At 41.1% G+C, this 19,285-nt stretch overlaps 1 protein-coding gene across 1 annotated transcript; it reads right to left on the bottom strand.

The window, feature by feature from the left end:
• Positions 1-1,517: 1,517 nt before the first annotated feature.
• LOC118091615 (band 4.1-like protein 5) lies at positions 1,518-18,780 on the bottom strand. The gene is made up of 11 exons (XM_035128714.2): positions 18,767-18,780; positions 16,782-16,954; positions 16,306-16,394; positions 12,370-12,498; positions 10,837-10,898; positions 9,214-9,327; positions 7,517-7,610; positions 6,375-6,452; positions 5,455-5,496; positions 4,543-4,676; positions 1,518-3,619 (listed from the first exon to the last, which is right to left on the bottom strand). The coding sequence occupies exons 1-11, from the start codon at positions 18,778-18,780 to the stop codon at positions 3,562-3,564; spliced, it is 987 nt and encodes a 328-aa protein (XP_034984605.2). The 3' UTR covers positions 1,518-3,561.
• Positions 18,781-19,285: the final 505 nt, after the last annotated feature.

Here is a 19,285-nt window from a genome sequence, read left to right as displayed (position 1 = left end):
AGTTCCCATATACAGATGTTCAGTTCAGTGCAGTTACTGTAGCACAGTTTATATATGTTACCATGAAACATAGTGTTCCTTATATATAATACTTAAAAAAAATAAGTTATACTCAGAGCTAGTGTCAAGCTCTACATCGTTTAAAAAGAATTACAAATACAGCAGTTAGTGGGTGTGATTTCTTTAAAACAAACAAAATACTCTAACTCAAAATAATAAATCTTACATACTTTAAAGTAAGTTTGTCCAGTTGAGGGAAGTAAGAGGATAAACAAATCAGTCACCAAACCTTTCTGCTGGGGGTGCTGCAGTAGAATGCTCCCTATTCTCTGATGCATGTGGAATGCCATACCTCCCCCAGGGCCATCAATTTCACAGTTAGAAAAAAGTTGAACATTTTGCTCCAGGATGACTGTTGATATTCAGTGCACCAGAGAACAAAACAGCTATAATCACTAGTGAAACACAGGTCTAGCTCACCAGATAGATAGACAGAGCCTCCTTACAAACTCTAGTGTACATGTACTGTAACATACAAGATATGTGGTCTACAGACTCTACACAGAGGCATGATTCTCCATTGGCTTTACACATGTATAGAATTCCATCTAAAGCTGTTGCTTCACACATTACTGGTTTGGGGAGCGGGAGGCCAAGGCTTTTTCCTTTAGCATGTAGATAGGATTGTCATTTGGTAAATGTATGAACTCTGTCTAAGCACGGTCAGCCCATGAATTAGTTTATGATCAGTTGCTGTAAACAAAAGTACAACTCTGCATGCATTGGGCCAGGGTTAGGGAATTTGTGGCTCTTCAGATGTCTCCCGACTCCAGTTATAGTCCAGCAACATCTAAAGGGCACCAGGTTCCACACCCCTGTAATAGGCAGATCAAAAGCTACTTTCCAAGCATTTCTCAATATGGTGGTTGCTCTCAACCAGCACAATCCTTCCAACATCAGGTAACTGTAATCTGCAAATATGCAGTCAACCTTAATTAACCCCTAAAGCCATTGTCTTCTAGACACATGCTCAGGTGAGCAACCTTACTGCTCAGCTCCACTGACACATATTGCATTTATGAAAGACTGAGTTCCGTCTGTGATAACTGCACCTTTCATATGACAGTGTTTGCACAACGCAACCATTGAATACTGATGACATCCCATCATGAACTGCATGGCAATAACAAGGGCTATGTACCACACCCAGTTTCTTACTGTGAACAGGAATAGGCATTTGTTTCTAGGAAAGAGACTGTCTACTTTGCAAATTATGTAGGTTCACCATTAAATAAAATATAAATATAGATCATGAGAGCTGTGTCTTGCACAGTATTCCTCCATCAGTCAAATGAATAATCAATTTTGGCTATATATTTTTTAAAATACATTTGATAGCTATAGTGGTCAGCAATATTGTAGTCTAAGACTTCCTAGTAATTCAGAATTTTACAATAGTGGAGATGAGAACAATTTCTTACATCTGAACATCTGCCCGTTTTTCTTTTGTTTTTGGCTTGGCTTGCATAGGACTCTAAATCACAAAGACCATCTTTTTTGTTAAGTAGTCATTCTCTAACAACCCTAGCATGCAACATTTTAGAAACTAGCTATACCTGCAATCTAGGAAACTCAAGGAAGGTTCATTAACATTCTAGATAGCAAACCGTTGATTAACCTTTCTTCTACTTCCACTCTCTTGTAATCGGGGGTATATTAAAAATAATTACTGTAGCATCTAAAATACACTCTTCTGTTAAAATGACTGATAAAACTCATGAGGTGGTTTGGATTTTACCTCCAGATCGTTTGAAATGGTTTAAGCAGTTTCCTCTCCAGTTTGCTGATAGTAATGAGGGATATCTCAAAGACAAATGCTAATCTGATGCATCTTCCACATAGGAGTTCAGCTACTGGTAAAGGTGAAGTGTTCAGCTCTACACTCAGAGCCTACTTTAAAAATGAAACTTGCTCCTCACAATGCTACTCATAAAAAGCATTGCAACTGCTCTTAATTCAAAAGCAGCAATTACCAAGTAAGGAATGGGCGAAGGGAAGGCAAGGGTGATCAAACTGTTCATAGTGAATTGGTTCATTAGCCTATGACTATGTCAACCCACCCCCACCCCCCCAAAACAAGGAAGGTTTCTTGCACCATAAAATGGCTTCTTGAAACAGATACAATGCTAAATAAATCAAGTTTAAGAGAACTTGCTCCAATTCTTTTAACCTATCCTTCCAACTGGTCAGCGAGTTGAGAGCCATTTTTGAAAGATAAAGATGATCACATTTCTACATTTTTTCTGTCTTTTTTGAAAACCAAAAGGATAGTTATGACAATAGAATCGTGTCCTAACCAGTAACTCTGTCCTACCAAGTTTTATTGTTCACTCTCAATGCCCATGGAGAAATTGGTCCACAAACAAAAAAATGCTAAGCATGAGTTAAACTTGGGATTCACGTTGTTCCACCAATGAACAGCAATTTCCCTGAGTTTGTAGTAGAAAAAGATTTCCCCACTGGTCCAAAACTATTAGCACTTCAATATACTGAAGGAGACTCTTTCACTAAATGTCTAGTCACTGGTCTAATTTGAAGAAGATAGGTGAACTACTGGTATGTGTCTGAACAAGACTCGAAAATCAAGATGTAAAACTTGCCATTTGCAATGACATTTGAAGAAAAAAAATTGTAGTGGAACATAGGAAAAAGGCAGTAATTCTAATTGGTCTGTACAGATATCAGCTATTGACAAGTTCACAGAACATACCTTAAAACAATTTTCAGTTTTGTTGGAAGGAACTTTCCAAACAGAAGCCAGTGAAAAGCCGCAAGGGAACATGCCTTTCCATTCGGAAGCTCTTCTGCAGCAGAAGTTTATGCACTAGCAGTATTTTAGACACGTGTTATAGAGAATGGGACAAAATGTGGAACAGTTACACTCACACACTATAGTAGCCTAAAAGTGTTTGGTAGAAAATTGCTTTGCCTCTTTGACTAGAGAGAGCAGAACCTGCCAGCTGGGTAACCTATCGAGGTGCTGCATATTTAGTTTCTTTCATACATGGTGAGCAAAAGTGCAAAGTCTAGAAAGTGGATTAAGGCCAAGAACATTTGACAGATATCAGTACAAAAGAGGAGTCAAAGGAGATGTTAAGAAAGAAGAGCTTGCTCTATAAAAACACCATTAGCACTACTTGCTTTTTATAGCAACAACCAGCAGGTGGCCTTAGAAGTTCCTATCCTCCCCAATACTAACTCGTTCATCACAGTGATGACTTTATTTACACCCCTAAAGCAGCAAGGAGCTTTATAGACAAAAGCACTGCTATGGATGGAAACCTTGCAGATTTCATTACATGTCAGAATGTGTTCCAGTGTACTTTACAAAAGGTGCTCAGGCTTCCCAGCAGCTCTTCACACAAGATTTCCAGTTGCATGAATCCACAGTAAAACTGCCGGCATTTTGTTTTAACCATGGTCTGAGCATGGGTCAATTCCAGGTTAAGTCCATTCCAGGAGCACGTTGCAGCTGCTAGGAAGATCAGACTTTGTCAAAGCTCAGAGTTCAGTGGTAAGTAAACATTTCGGCCTTGTTGTAACATCTTCTGCAGCAGGACTGAAATGAAAGCAACACACAATCTGTGTGGGAGATTTAAGGGGAGGGTCCTCCTCAGAAGAGGGGTCCTGCAACTGAATGAACTCAATCAATTCAATAACCTGATGGGAGAGCAAACAATTCCAAACGAGGTAAGGTAATTCATATCAGAGCCAATGCAGTGTTATTTTACATGGGAAACACCAAGGGTAAATATTGTAATGATCAAATTAAGAGATGCCCGCTATTAGTAGAATCATCTTTGCCACATACAGCCAACAATGATAAAACTTTACTAGTACATGCATTTCTTTTAAATGCAGCAGAAGCTACGTAGACTGACAAATTTGAGCCCCAAAGACTGACAGAAAGCCACTGGTAAAAGCCACTTGGTAAAAGAATAGCAAATTGCAAAATATTATTGTGCTTCCCCGTGTTTAATAGGAGAACTGGACTAGTAAAAACAAAAACAAAAAACCCCACATGGAATAAAATAAGTTTCAAATTAGAATTCAAGTAGCATAGCATTCCCTTAACCCAATGTAGGTAAAGGTAGAGGACCCCTGACAGTTAAGTCCAGTCGTGAACGACTCTGGGGTTGCGGCGCTCATCTAGCTTTACTGGCGGAGGGAGCCGATGTTTGTCCGCAGACAGTTTTTCTGGGTCATGTGGACAGCATGACTAAGCCGCTTCTGGTGAAACCAGAGCAGTGCACGGAAATGCTGTTTACCGTCCTGCCAGAGTGGTACCTATTTATCCACTTGCACTTTGACATGCTTTTGAACTGCTAGGTTGGCAGGAGCTGGGACCAAGTAATGGGAGCTTACCCTGTTGTGGGGATTCGAACCGCCGACCTTCTGATTAGCAAGCCCTAGGCTCAGTGGTTTAGACCACAGCGCCACCCGCGTCCCAATCCAATGTAGGAGCAAGGAGAAAAGACTTACCTGGGCATGATTTCGGGTGAGTAAAGTGGAGGTGGGGAGCCAGCAGAGATGGTCAGTGCCTCAGTGCTGCCTTTCACTGCCTTAAGAGCTAAGGCAACATCATTCCCTAAAGGCCCATTGGAAACCAGTCCACTCTACAAAACGAAAACCAAAGGAAGGTCAGGAAGGTCACACAAAGCAACCTGGTTCATGTAATGCATTTCCCTCAAGTACATGGTCCCAAAAATGTGTTTGTCAAGATACTGCAGTTACAGAGAGATGCTTACAGAGGTGGACCGATGGGTTGGAAGAAGACTAAGTGCTCCAACCTTGTTTTTGTTTTCCCAGCTGGGCTTATTTCCAACTCCAAACTCTGGATGGCAAAAATCATGGAGGCAATTTACAAGGGTGGAGGGCAGGGGAAGGAAACACTGGACTTGCCAGGAAGGGTTCTTTCTGGTCACTGAAGAAGACAGCATCATGAAATGAGTAAGAGCTGCCAATATCATCAGATGTTGTCCTCTCATGATGATGAAATGTCACTGTCTCTTGCCTGCCACTGCCCTACCATCTACTTTAGAAGGAAAACCCTGAATATAGAGACAGCACAGCTGCTTTGGAGTAGAGCTAGGCTCCCAAGGCACCATAGCTGTCACAAACACTAAAAGGAAACACTGGTGAAACGAGAATGGCAAAAGCAGTTTTTACTCTTCAGTGCTATGCAATATAAGTGATGGGTTTTGAGAAATTTATTGCACAGAACCATAGTAAAGCCTTTTTTTTTAAAGGGACTTCCATGATTCAGGTTAAAATATACTGTTCATTTACTGTTACTATTGGTTAGACATGAGTTATTTTTAAAACAATCACCTGAATGCATGCTTAAAAATAAAAGCATATATACCACTCTTAAGAATTAGTGAATATACTTACTGGCACCAACCACCTGGGCAAAACTGTTGGTGGTGAAGACACCTAAAACCCAGAAGCAAAAATGATCTTAGAAACACAGAAAGACATAGGAAGTGTTTGGCTATTGCTCTCCTAAGGCTCTCCACTGCTCTCCCCTCTCTTATATAATCTCATTACATCAAAGAGATCACATAGCTAAACAGGTGGTATCACTGGTACCCCCTCCTCACAACGCCTAGGGCTAGAAGAAAGGCTATCCCAAGAGGTAGCTGTGTTCTCTATACATCACTGAGGTTGAAGAGACTAACCATGACCTTAAATCCCTGGCGGAAAAGGAAATGAATGAATGGTGGCACCCTATTCGCCAAAGGAGCCTAGGGAAGCCAAGAGAGCAGACATACCTTGTTTCTTCATTCACAGAGAATGAGGAGAGTGGGCTCTAGTCTAAGTACTGATCACAGAATAGTTGCATCAGAATTCTTAAAATGAAGCAAGCTCATATCAGAAAATTATTCCAAAACCACCTAGCTGCAGTGGGACTCATTCCTTCCATTGGTTTGCATGGCTCTCATAACATTCACCACATGTAGACATTTTGTTCTGTCAGATACTTGTTTGGCACAAAGGAAGGTTTTAAAGATACCAGTAAGAAAGGAGGGTCATGAGCTGGCAGAAAAAAATTACTGCCTAGGCAGGACTTGCAGACAGTCCAGAATTTTGCTTGCATGCACATGTAGTACAGGATTCTAATGTAACTCGACTAGCCCAAAGGCTCACTTAGAAGAGAATTATTACATGAGAAACCAGCTTAGACAAGTATCAACTGGAACTACAGATGCCTTGTGTGCAAATGATGGAAGCATAAATCAATCATGTTTTCCTTTTAAAATTATCAACAGCACAATGAAATCATTTGAGTTCCATTTAATTTCCACTCTTACCCGAGGCATGGCTTCTGTAAAGTCAATTAGATTCTCTGCCTGTGATGTTAACAAAATCTCCAAGTCCTCTGGAGAGTTCTGCAAAACGCAAGTTAATTAAATTACAATCTGTCACTGGGTGCAACTGCTGGTCCCCCCCCCCCACTATCTCATCCACTTTTGAAAAAGCTGCAAGTTGTGAGGTTGAAATTTGTGAATCTTTTCCTCTTATATGTTGATTTGGTATAAAAGAATACGCTTTTCATTAAGCCATTGAAACAATAAAATACAGTAGCAAAGAATCCCACTGCTGCTACCCTAAACTGCATGCAATGGGATGCTCAAACCACATGTAAAGAAGGTTTCCTATACACAAGCTCTTCAATTTGAGAGAATAGTGACTTTTGTGGAAGGCTTTCAAAATCCTAGTTTGTATATAATTTTAAACATCACGCAGTGCACAGCTCAACTATGGAATCTGCTCCCACAAGAGGAAGAGATGGCCACCAACTTGGATGGCCTAAAACGATTCAGCAAATCAATGTAGGATGAAGGTATCAATGGCTAATGACCACAATAGCTATTGTTTCTACCTCCACGGTCAGAATACAATATGCCTCTCTTTGCTGGAGATTGCAAGTGTGGAGAGTGCCATTGTGCTTGGTTCCTGCTTGTGGGCTGCTGATACACATATGGGTGGCCACTGTAAGAACAGAATGCTGGACTAGATGGGACTTTGGTCTGATCCAGCAGGCTCTTATTATGTTCTTATGAGTTTCTTGCATGAGCCTTGGGCTTGCACCCTCTTCCCTTGGCATAGCCAAGAGGAGGAAATTGGAAGTTTGATGATTAGCGCTAACTGTGGTTTACTGAAACAAGTAAGTCAAAATTGCTACAATCTGAAGTTTACTTGTTTCAATAAACCATAGATAACACTAACCACGGTTTCATTCCAGGAGTTCATACATAATAAACTGCAGTTAGCTGGAAACGGAAGTAGACGCATCTGGGTAAATCAAGAAATGCTGCAGTTAGAAAAGGAATGTTGCTGCATGTTTCAATGCACAACTAAGTGTTTTGTATGCAGCACCTACTCTTCTGTGCTGCAACTGTAACTGACTCATACAGGAAAACCCACTAGTCCCCACAAAGATACAACATACCTTTACAATAGCAGCTGCCTCTGTGGGAGCCAGATTAGGAGGACTCAAAGAATCCTCAGGGCTAGAGGCAGCATTATCCTCATTTAATTCATTCCTGCAAGATGAAAACACGTCCACCATCATGCACAGCATGTGCAAAATAACCAGTGTTGCTCTTCACAAACAATATGAAGACATGACAAATGATCACTGTGCCTCATGGCAAAGAAAAGATTATTGCCTGGGAGCAAAGGCTGCCTTTGAAGTCTTTTGTCATGTGAACGTCAGCATCTTAGCACCTGCTGCCTCAGGCAAGCCCTCTAAAATGCATTGTGCTGTGGACAGATGGCTGCAAAAAGACATTATTCCAGAGTATTCAACAAACACTCCTTTACAGGAATCCATGGCCCCAAGTAATGGCCAGATAAGAGGATGCAAAAAGCTCTGTCCACTCTTAGGCACATGCAAAAAGGACAATCTATATGGCAACAATGCTTTCAGAGATCTATTTAACATATGAAGTCATGAGAAGACTGATAATCATCGTGGTTTCATACAACTGTCTTAACTGATACTGTATTTTCAGGATACTTGCATTCAATCATTTCATTCCTTCTTATGCGCAAATAATTCTTTGATCCTATTCCTCCCAGCAGTGAAACCTCAGATGTGACCTTTCTTTGGGTTTACAGGGTATAAAAATTTGTATCAATCAGTAAAAAGGCAGGAGGAAGGGGAAGAGAGAGAGGAACCCTTTGCCTTTTGCAAACTCAGCAAGGACCATGTTATTAAATAAAGGACTAATAGTTTAGAAACAAAACAAAACAAAATGAGCAAATTAAGGGCACAGCAGAGTTAGTTATACTTCCAACCATGAGCCATGAGAAGAGTATTCAGTATGTATGAGAGAACTCAATTAGTAATGATACGAAGACTCTTCATTAGCATATTGGTTTCCATGGAAGTTAGCAATGATGCAGCTAGAATGAAGCAATTCTAATATGCCCTGAAGCACACCACCACAATCTTTTATCTTTAGATATTGCCCTTTACTAAGTATAGTACAGGGCTACAGCTGAAACAACACTGGTCCTCTTCAGAAAGCTAAGGGAGCGTAAGATTTTATTTTATTCCTAAGGCTTTTTATACCTTTATGCATAGTGGCTAATAAACAAAAATCTAGGAGCAGCTACAATCAAATTTCAAAGCAGTAGATATGGTGGAATCCATGAAAAAGAACAATTACCCAGAAAAAGCTCACAGAAATAAAACAAGTTTCATTGCTTTTCTTAAAGCATACAGTGGTGGGAGGGTGCTCCAAATTCTGGGTGCCACAACTAAAAAGGCTGTGAAGAAATGCAAAACCTAATTTATAATGCCTTTAAAAATTATTTCTCGTATTGATTTTGTGTTATAAATAGGATGGTAACACTTTTACGGGGCTGGATAGACAGCAACAGTGTCCAAGAGGAAGCACTCCACTAAGAGGTTGGGTTCTGTTCCTCTGGTATTGATTGTTTAGACTGTGAATAAACCATACTAATTGTTCCTGGGTTTCCGACAGACAAGCAAAATGACTAACCTGACTAGAAATTGCTAGGATTAACTGAGTGAGCCACTCAAATGCTCAGCTACTTTATTTTTTTCCTAGACTTAATCTCTATGCAATCTTCCTGCTGTTTCCCTGCCTTAAGAATATTCCCTCCCAGAGGACTTACGGAATGAAGACATTGGAGATAGGAATCGCTTTCAGCCTCTCTCTCGACTCCTGGAACACGGGGCTCTGGGCTCTCAGAGGGCTGTTCTGAACTTTTCCAGACAGAAGAATGCTCCTGAACAAACCAGACGCAAAAGTTTGACTATGAGCATGCTACAGGAATTCTAAGGTCTCATATATATAAATCATATCATCTTTGCCACTATTCTCCAGTGAACAAACCTTTGCATTAGCAATAAAAAGCCAAGGCGTAGGCCAGTGCTTCTCAAACTTGGGTCTCCAGCTGTTGTTGGGACTACAACTCCCAACATCTCTAGCTAGGCAGGACCAGTGGTTGGGGATGATGGGAGTAGTAGTCTAAAAGCAGCTGGAGACCCAAGTTTGGGAAACACTGCTTTAGGCTATTTTCAACCATGCGCCTAAGGCTTTAGTGCAATGTAGATTTCAATAAAGCATAATTCTGCTAGAAGTAGGGAGAAGTAAGTCTGGGCAAATGAAATAAAGTTGACTGCATATAGATAGATATACCAGGAACAAATTTATTTTCCGTACTTTTTACGCTTCTGCTACAGAGAGAAAGAGTACACATTTGAGAGAGCTATACATACAGCAGAGTTGATTATGACCATGGAAAACCAAGCTCACGTCTCCGCTTAGTGACGAAGCTTCCTGTGTGGCCCTGGGCCAGTAACACGTGCTTGGCCTAGCCTGCCTCAGAGGATTGTTCTGACAATAAAGGTAGCACTGCACTGAACATCTTGGAAACTACAGCTCAGTGTGGGAGCACATACAGGTGATTTCTGGTTGAAATCCTGACATCTCCAGCTAGAAGAATTCAATAGCAGGGGAGGTATCTCAGCCTGAGACCCTGGACAGCTGCTGTTAAATCACAGTAGTTAATACCAGGCTAGACAGGAAAACACTGTGTTTTGGTAGAAGACAGCTTTCCATGCAAGATGGAATAAAAATAGAAACAGAGTATTTTAAAATTAAAGCGAACATTCTCAGGATACTGAATTCTGCATTGGAGCTAGGCATGATTAGAGAATTGCAGAATTCCGCCTCTCTTTCCATCTTATGCACCCAATTTAGTACCAATTTACAGACAAAAATCTTTACAAATCCTTAGCCTGCGGGAAGCCAAGAGTTGCTGGTGCCAGGACTTCCCAAGGCATTTACATCACATACCAGTGCACTGAAACTAATTCCTTTTCTGCCTCTCTCAGAAGGGCAGCCAAGAAGTGACCCTAAGCCATGGGAATTCCTCTACCCTCCATATACTTGCATTTGATCTGCAGGCCAGGTGGCGATATCCTCCCTCTCTCAGGTTTCCAATCCAGTAATGAGGAAAAGTAATCTCTCTCTCTTTTTAAAAGGGCTAAGCACTTTCGTTGGGTTCACGAATTCAAGGGACAAACAGTCAAGCCTACTTGTAAATTAAGGATTCATGATAACAACAGAAATAGTAGTCTTTCTAAACTACCAGCTAATTCCAATTTTATGGGAACCTTTCCCATGTGGCTTCTTGATTCACAGAGTAACTGAAGCAAACTGCCTGCACTGCCATGAGTGTAGTTACCGTATACCTGAACCCCTCAGCACAATTCACCCTCAGTGCCTATACCTGCCAGCAACATCTTGAAGGTTGGTGTTCTTATTGCCAGACATGCTGTCCTCCCTCATGACCTGAAAGAAAAGAGACATAACACAACAGGTCAAGGACAGGCTACATGCTTACTGTGAAAAGGAAACAGAATAGAGTTCTAATCAGAACTGAAACAGTCCCATTTTACATGGGCAACGTATCCCAATACATCTTTATTTTAAAATTTAAACACCACATTTGCATCTTATTAGGGTTTCTAAAGTGGTTTACAATTGTTGTTTGTTTAGTCATTTAGTCATGTCCGACTCTTCGTGACCCCATGGACCATAGCATGCCAGGCACTCCTGTCTTCCACCGCCTCCCACAGTTTGGTCAAACTCATGTTAATACAAAATAAGTATAATACTAAGCTCCACAATAAAAGTAAGAAAGACAAAAAACAAAACACCAACCACACAGCAAGGTCAAAATAGTTGCATCAAAAACAGGCAGATGCAAACCACTCACTCCCCATGCTTTCTCCAAATGCCCTGATTAATAAAATTATTACTATTACACTTCCAAAACCAGCAGGGAGCCAGGCTGCACAGAATGGATACCGAGATAGAAAACCATACTGTATCTCGTAGCCTGCTTAGCATCCAGAGATATCTCACTTTGATGTTTCTGTATAGCATGAGCACATCAAATATTACCCCGAGTACTTATTCGTATTCAATCACTTGTGATCTGAATGTCAAGTTGGGCTCTGAATCCTACAATGCGCCTGTTTAATATAATTTCCTGAGTAATATTAAACTGACAGCTCTGGAAATGAGAATTTGAGAATGCAGCAACTTTTTTATGTGGGAGCACCTGTGACATATAAGGTCCAATTATGACAAGGGGACAGAGAGCTTGAACCATCAGATTTTCAGGAAACTTATTTTAACATTTAACATTGTAACTACAGCAAATGTACATTGTCAACTCCAGTCAAAATGTTTATTTAATAAAGAAAGAAAGATATTCCACAGCTCTATTATTATCAGTAATTACATCTTTCTGCCCCAAAGCAAAGGACGGTAAGGTAAAGGCCATAGATCGGATGGACATTTTATTTTGCAAGGATATTTTTTTATCAAGAGGGAAAACAATAAGATGCAAAAGAATAAGCAAGAACAAATTTTCCAGCCTGCAGATTTTGCAAGACTTTTAGAATGGAGGGGAGCAGCAAAGAAGAAAAATACTACACTACCATGTGGGAAGGTGTGAGGGGGCCAAAGGATGGTTCTCTCACGCTAAATTAAAAAAAGTCACCACTTGCTGAGAAAAAGGTCTGCATGCCATCTACAATGGAAAGCTTTACTCATCAATATTCTATGAGAGCCACAGACAGAAAGTGGGAGGGTGCAAGATGACAGAGATTAGTTTCACCCTCAGGATTTTGTTAGCCTGGAGCCACAAAAAATATCTACATACGAGGCACAAGAACTAAGTCACTCAAAGAAAATACTGCAGAAATGTGCATTTACTGATCCCAATGGCAAACACTTGGATTACAGCACTTACCTTGTTCACTGCCTCGGCCTGGGCCTTCAGAATGTTGCTCTTGATGTCTGGAGGCAGCCGTACAGAGGCACTCACTGGGCTCTCAATGGCATTGTTGAGACATTTCTCCGTCAGCTTCACCACCTCCTGCTACAAAGTAACAGAGGTGCACTAATTAGCAGCATCTCTCTAGGGGGAATCTAGGTAGATTAATAGCCACCGGGAGCAGTATAGCGGACACACAAACAGAGGTCACAAAACCAGAACCTGTAAATAATTATGCTTCAAACAGATAAGCAGGACTGAATACATAGTGTACTGGAGAAAAGCCTGTGCAATCAGAGATGTGTGGTTTCAACAGCAATATATACAATTTGGAGCATTTTGCAAAAGCTCCGACTAGGAAGAAGGTCTGCTTGCTAATGTTTTGGAACACACACTGTATTAAGAAACCAGAGCCAAATCGGAGATGCACATGCTCATTAACACATGCTTATCAGTGCAGGTATACAGCTGGGATAAAAAGGGAAACACAGAGAGTGAGTGTGGTATAGGGGTTAAGAGTGCTGAACCTGGGAGACCAGGGTTAAATCCTTTCGCAGCCATGAAACACCTTGGGCCAGTCACAGTCTCTCAGGCTAACCTACCTCAAAGGGTTGTTGTGAGGATAAAATAGGGAGCTCCTTGGGAGTAAAGGTGGGATATAATTGTGATAAACAAAATAAAAGGTATTGGGGCTAGGATGGGTGGGGAAATCTTAGATTCCCATGAACTTTGTAAATACTTGTAGCAAAAAGTAATTTCCCAGTTTTACCTCCTCAATAAAAATTCATTTCCTGTTAAGCTGCTATTTTATCAAAATTAGCTCCCTCCTCTCCTCCCAGCTCCTCCTTCTTATTGATGTCCAAGTGGGGAGAGGCAATATTCTTTTTGCCTCTCTGGTTTCTTTCTGCCTTCCAACCAGAATTATAGCGATTTGTAGACACAATGGTTGCTGAGTGAAGTCCAGATTATTTAATCTGTCTGTTGTTGTATTTAATCATCCAAGAGTTGGATTTCAATACCGGTAGAACCGCCCCCCCCCCCCAGTAGAATGCCCTTAAAGGTGAACTCAACCACAAAGGGTTCCAGAGAGAAAGCAGGACTCAGAAGAGCTGATTTGGTCCCAGGAGCAGCAGAGTCGTTCTGAGGTGCAGCTGTGGGTGTGCTTATGGAGTTTAGTCATGTTTTCAAGCTATTTTTTTCCACCTATTGCTCAGTAACTATCTTACAAAATACCATTTTTTTTAAAAAAAAATCACTAATGAAGTTTTACTTGCATTGTTCCCTACATTCCAGAAACTCAAGAAACTGGAATGCCTGTGCATTTAGAAATTAATTGCTCCCTTCAGTGCCAGCGTGATTGTCTAGATCTTGGCACTGCCAACATTGCAAGCTTCCAGTCTAGCAAGCTGCCAAAAACAACAGCAACTCTCTTGTAAGAAAAGGGCCATTCATACTACAGTTTCAAACATGAAACAGGGAGATTATTTTCCAACAAAATATTTCACTGAAGAAAATAAATGCTGGCAAAGCAAACTGAATTTTAAACTATTTGCATCATCTGTTTATGAAAGAAATCTGAAGGTATTTCAGAATGCCATTTGGGGGGAAGTTATCTGACCCACTGCAGTGAGATAAAACCTCCACAGCTAAATAGAGAGCCAATGATTTGTGGTTTTCATCTTGTTGCAGAGCTTGTTGGAAGGTCTGTCCTCCCACAAGACTTCTGCATTATCCCTACCTTATGCTATCATAAGTAATAGTAAAATACTAAACCATTTTGAGAAGTCCAGAAAATTAGCAAGTTTTAGCCCTCGGGTATAATTGCTTATTTGCTATATGTATATTTTGCACATAAGGAGGGTAAGGGTTAGTGTGGGAAGGAAATAAATTGAGCAGTGAGGGACAGAAGCTACAAATGGCTGTGGAGCCACCCCCAGCCTATAGAAAAAGGTACAAAATGAAATAAAACATACAAGCATTTCTGAAAATTTTTTTCTAAAAAGTTTAAAAGCTACAATTAAGTTAGGCCACATCTGCGTTCTTGTATACGAGCATTAAATTCACAATTTGTAAGCATTTGAAAGGGCAGCGAATAACACAGGGTTCCTGTGTTACTTTGCACTTCTGGGCACAAAGGAAATGATGATTTTATAAAGCTTACATGAGCTGCACCTTCACTGAGGAAAAGAAAACATAACTTGGCATTCTTAAAAGAATCAATTTAATGGTAACAAAACTGGTTAAGTACTTGGTTCTGGATTTAAGGGTTCCCTGCATAGGATAGTCTGATATTGAAAAATCCACACATCAGTTATGCAAAGGCAGCCATGACCCTCCACACTTTTTAATTACAGTGAAAGACTTCCTAACACAGAACCTAGTTTATGCAGGTTAGCAATGTGCACAAAATCATTAGTTCTATTCATATGGCATTTGTTTGTTAATATAAACTGAATATATAAGTTGAACAAATAACCTATACTCATGGGGGTCCGTGTATTTTTAGTTTAATTATCGTTTGAGACACCTTCATTTCCTTAATCACTTGAGGTCTTGTTTTCATCTTTTAAAGCTGAAGCACAATAAAAAACAGACGTAGACAATGATCAGGATTGAGTGTGTTTACTTCTGTTTATGAGGAAGAGCCATCAGAAAAGAACCCCAAGGCTAATCTTCTTACAGACTGTGTAATCTTTATAATACACTAGCCATGAACTGTGCACAAGGCAGATGAAAGCCATTGAGGAAAACGTGAGCATTCAGAAGTAACTACTTTTTCCTCATGAGGTGCTTCAACAAAAACCAGAAAACAGAAACAACCATGAGGACCTGCATGTTCCTCAATACTCTCAGTAAGCTACAATGCTCTGCTACTCCTGCCAACTAAATGCGAGCAAAAAAGACCCATTCTTAATTAGCTCATTGCCTTTTCATCCTGCTTTTCAACCAAAAATTGGCTCCCACTGTGGTCTCACAGCAATTAAATGATTAGAAGGCAATGCAGAATTCTGTCTGCTGTTGTGAGTTTTAGCTAGATCTGGGAAAAATGGAGGAGTAACTAGTCGCAGGCTTCCCTTCATTATCACTGCTAGCTAGAGGAAAGAAGATTCTGTGCTGGAGTTGATTCCAAGAACAGTGGAGGAGGAATATGATGTTAGTTTCCCTTTCCCCCATTGATAAAATCTGTTTGTTGGTTGCAGAAGGTATGCATGCTGCTGGATGACAAGGGTCACACTAACATGCTTGTTTGTAGACTTAAAGCACCGAAATCCCCACCAAACAAGGCAAAATAAAAAAGTATGTTGTGAATTGCTGAAGCCCCAAAAGTTTCTGATGATGACTTGCATGAGTACAGGGAACTAAAAAAAATCTCCTGCGTTCCCATGAATTGCTGGCATCTAGTGGACCTTGTCAGTGCATACAGTATTTCCTCGATGCTGCTAAGACCATAGGATTGTTCCATGTGAATTATTATAGAAAACATGATCTGGGCCTCAGAGTGGGAGCAGACATTCAGCTCCACATCACTCATGGAAATGCACTTGGTTCTTCTGTTTGGTCAGGGAGCCAGTAACCTGGAATGTTTCTCATGCGCTAGCATGGAGACTCCTTGGGGCTGAAGTTGTCCTGCAAGAAGCTGTCTGTCTTAGGAGGAAATCTGTTCTCAAGTAAAGGAGCTGTATTCCTAACAAGATATGGTGCCAACTGCTACCTCTCAGACTGTAAACCAGTCTAGGTTATTCAGGAAGATCCCAGAGAATTTCTATCAGATTCACAAGTGCATCTATTCAGCTTTTACAGGGGTTTCCCAAAAGCAGAATATATGCAGGGCTAAATAGCAAGAAAGTAACAAATTTCACTGAAACCTAAACTTTACACTCAGTAACTTTGGGAGGAATGCACACTCAGTACCTGTTTGTTGATGTTTATGTTGGACTGGGAAACCAGCAAAGGGTTGAGTTCTGCTTCCAGCCGCTTGAGTTTCAACAATGCATCTTCACCTGCTCAAATAGAGATAGGATATAAGTCAACCTAAGACTGGAATGGTGCTCTGAAAATCTTTTGTCATTTCTGTCAATTATTAAAACCAGGATTACACTTTCCTGTAATTTAACTGTTTTTTTTAACATCGTCTGTGCAGCCATACTTATGAGCATTGCATATGCACCAGCTGGAAGCATCTGGAAATCCTACTATTTTGTTAAGAACTGTGGTCTGTTGCAGATAAACCCACGTTGGTAGGTTAAGAAGGATCACAATTCTTGCTGAACGTTAAAGCGTTCCAGATACTTTCCAGATACACACATCAGATCCTTTCAGTATCACAGACAAGTAAGCAGGTATTTTAAATGTCCCAATAATTCCAATTCTACCAGGCATTTCCTTACCAACAGGATCCGCCTTGTCATAGGGTTGTTCCTTTGTGCCAAGAGAAGTGAAGCCAAGACCCGTTTCTTCCAAAGCTTCAGCTGACCCTCCGGCAGGAGGAAAATCAGTAGTATTGTCAATACAAGTTTCCAACAATTCCTTGTTATCCAGTAAATCAACAATCAGGGGCATGCTACATGGGATATGAAAAGGAAACAAGGTTTTAGGCACAAACCATTCAAAGCAAGCTTCTGCAGCAAGGGTGGGGAACTTTAGGCCTAGGAGCCTCTTGATGCAGCCCTCTTTTTGCTCTAGGCCCTCCCTAAGCCCTTTTGCTTTGCTGGAATGAAGTCCTTGAACTTAGACAATGCCTCTTACTTGCCTGGATAGAGAGATGAGTGCTCAGAAACCTCTGACTTTGCATGACTAGAAAAGATAAGGGTCATATCTATGGCTCTGCCCCATCCACCATGCAGCCCCCCCAAAGTTGCCAACAAGGAAATGTGGTGTTCAAGCTGAAAAAGGCTCCCTCCTTCTGCTGTGTGCTATGCAACTACAACTGCAGGGCTCCTTAAGCTCCTACCCAGGATTAACTTTTTTTAAAAAAAAATCACAGTGTGTGTGGATTGGTCAAGCATTTGCATGTGCTTTTAAAGATTTCTGTAAGCTACCTCGAGAGGGCTTTTTGCTCAAGGCAGAGTATAATCCTTTAAATAAATATCATAACACCGTGCTATCTATGATTGAGGCCCTCTCAGATATTACACAATTATTTTCTAGAATGTGAACATTCTTGTGGTACCCACCTTTTCCTGTTAGGCAAACCACGAACACCTAAGCAAGTGATTATTTGCATTTTTAAACAAAGCACACAAATTTGGCAACCACTGATGTGTGCCTTTCCTGATCTGCAATGAAGCTGGCATGCTAATGATGCAGATGCTTTTTCACAGTTGCTTTTAAAAGAAGATCTGGGTACGGATGGCAATCTTATATAATTAATGTCCATACACACTGCCCAGGCTTGAGCCCTGGAGAGGTAACTTTGGTGCTGCTAACACAGCAAAAACAATGCGGGAGGCAGTAGTTACGAGTTACTGCAGCCACAGCGACAGCTGTGATTCTCTGGCGATTCTCTGGCGGTTTGGTTTCGCCCCCGGAGGCGTGCTCCATTGTCTTTCAAGATAGACGGATGCCAACAACAACAATTCTGAGAAATAGAATGGAAGTGTTCTGTTCACTCTGTTCATCCTCCTTACAACCTTTAGTACACAGCACTTCTCTTTTACTCTTCATGTCACAATAATTATTATGGTAACATCTTTCACTTCCATTTTCCTGCAGCACCCTTCCCAAATACACACGATAAAGCACCCCCCCCCTGCTATAATACCCTCCCCAACCTAGACTGGGGAAAACTGCAACCTTTGATTACATTTCATGATGATCATCTCATGAAGTTACCATGTATCAAAGAAAAGCCTTCTTCATTGACTCTACAGTATTTGGCTGTTCAGTTTCTTCATATGACAAACACCTAGGGAGAGCAAGGGAAGGCTCAAATCTCTACCCCCTGGTGTGGGGAACCTTTGGCTCTTCAGATGTTCCCACCACCTGTGGTCATTGGTCACACTTGCAGTTCAGCAATGACTGGAGGGCCAAAGGTTCCCTACCATCTGCCTCTATGCCCTCTGGTGTATGAGGGCAAACTTTTAAAGCAGGGAGATCCTGTACTCATAGGGTCGCTGGTCCCCCCCCCCCCAGCCATGACTTAGAACCTTGATTATCCAGGGTTCTAAATCTTATGGGAAGCCCAATAGTACAGAAGGTTCCCTGTTTCAGAAGCTCATTCTCCAACCTGCAGAAGGTGGGCAAAGAAAAAGGATGTGGTTATGCACTGGAAGGGGTGGGCATCCCTGCCATCTTAACTTTTATTTTTAATGGTTGCTTCACTCAGTTTACCTGAGCGTGTTGCAGTGCAGCAGCAAATGTCAGATCCACTCACCCGCTGTAGATCATTACGCATAATTCATCTGTATGTCCCACCCACCCAATTTCTCCACTTTTTTTTTTATAGCACAGAGACTATACATGACCTACAATCTGTGGGCAAAGGACTTTCAAAAATCAGTAATTGCTGGTATACAAACTAAAGCTGATAAAAAGTACTCCCGCCACTTGGGACATCCAGAAGCAAATGCAACTTGTGAACCTGATCTCTAAGAGACTGGAACGTTATCCAGAGCAGCTTACTCTCATACTTCCAGACCCTCCAAGCAACAGGACTGCTATCATGTCTGGTTTAAGTTTGGTTGCCCCCACCCACTCCAGTTTTGATACTAATCACTATTTTCAGAGACGCCACTGCTCTGGAACCAAAACATGTACACGAAGGATACAGCCAAGTGTCATCAGAATATTGATGACATCCCAACCCAAATCTCTAGTGCAATTCTCACAAAAGCTTTGTGCAATTCTGGGGTGGATAACTTGCAGATCTTAGCCACATTTTATGTAGGTGGGG

The sequence above is a fragment of the Zootoca vivipara genome, chromosome 1 (genome assembly GCF_963506605.1).
Source record: "Zootoca vivipara chromosome 1, rZooViv1.1, whole genome shotgun sequence".
Lineage (NCBI taxonomy): Eukaryota > Metazoa > Chordata > Lepidosauria > Squamata > Lacertidae > Zootoca > Zootoca vivipara.
Note: the sequence above shows the minus strand (reverse complement) of the source record. Positions and strands in the feature narration are given on the sequence as shown.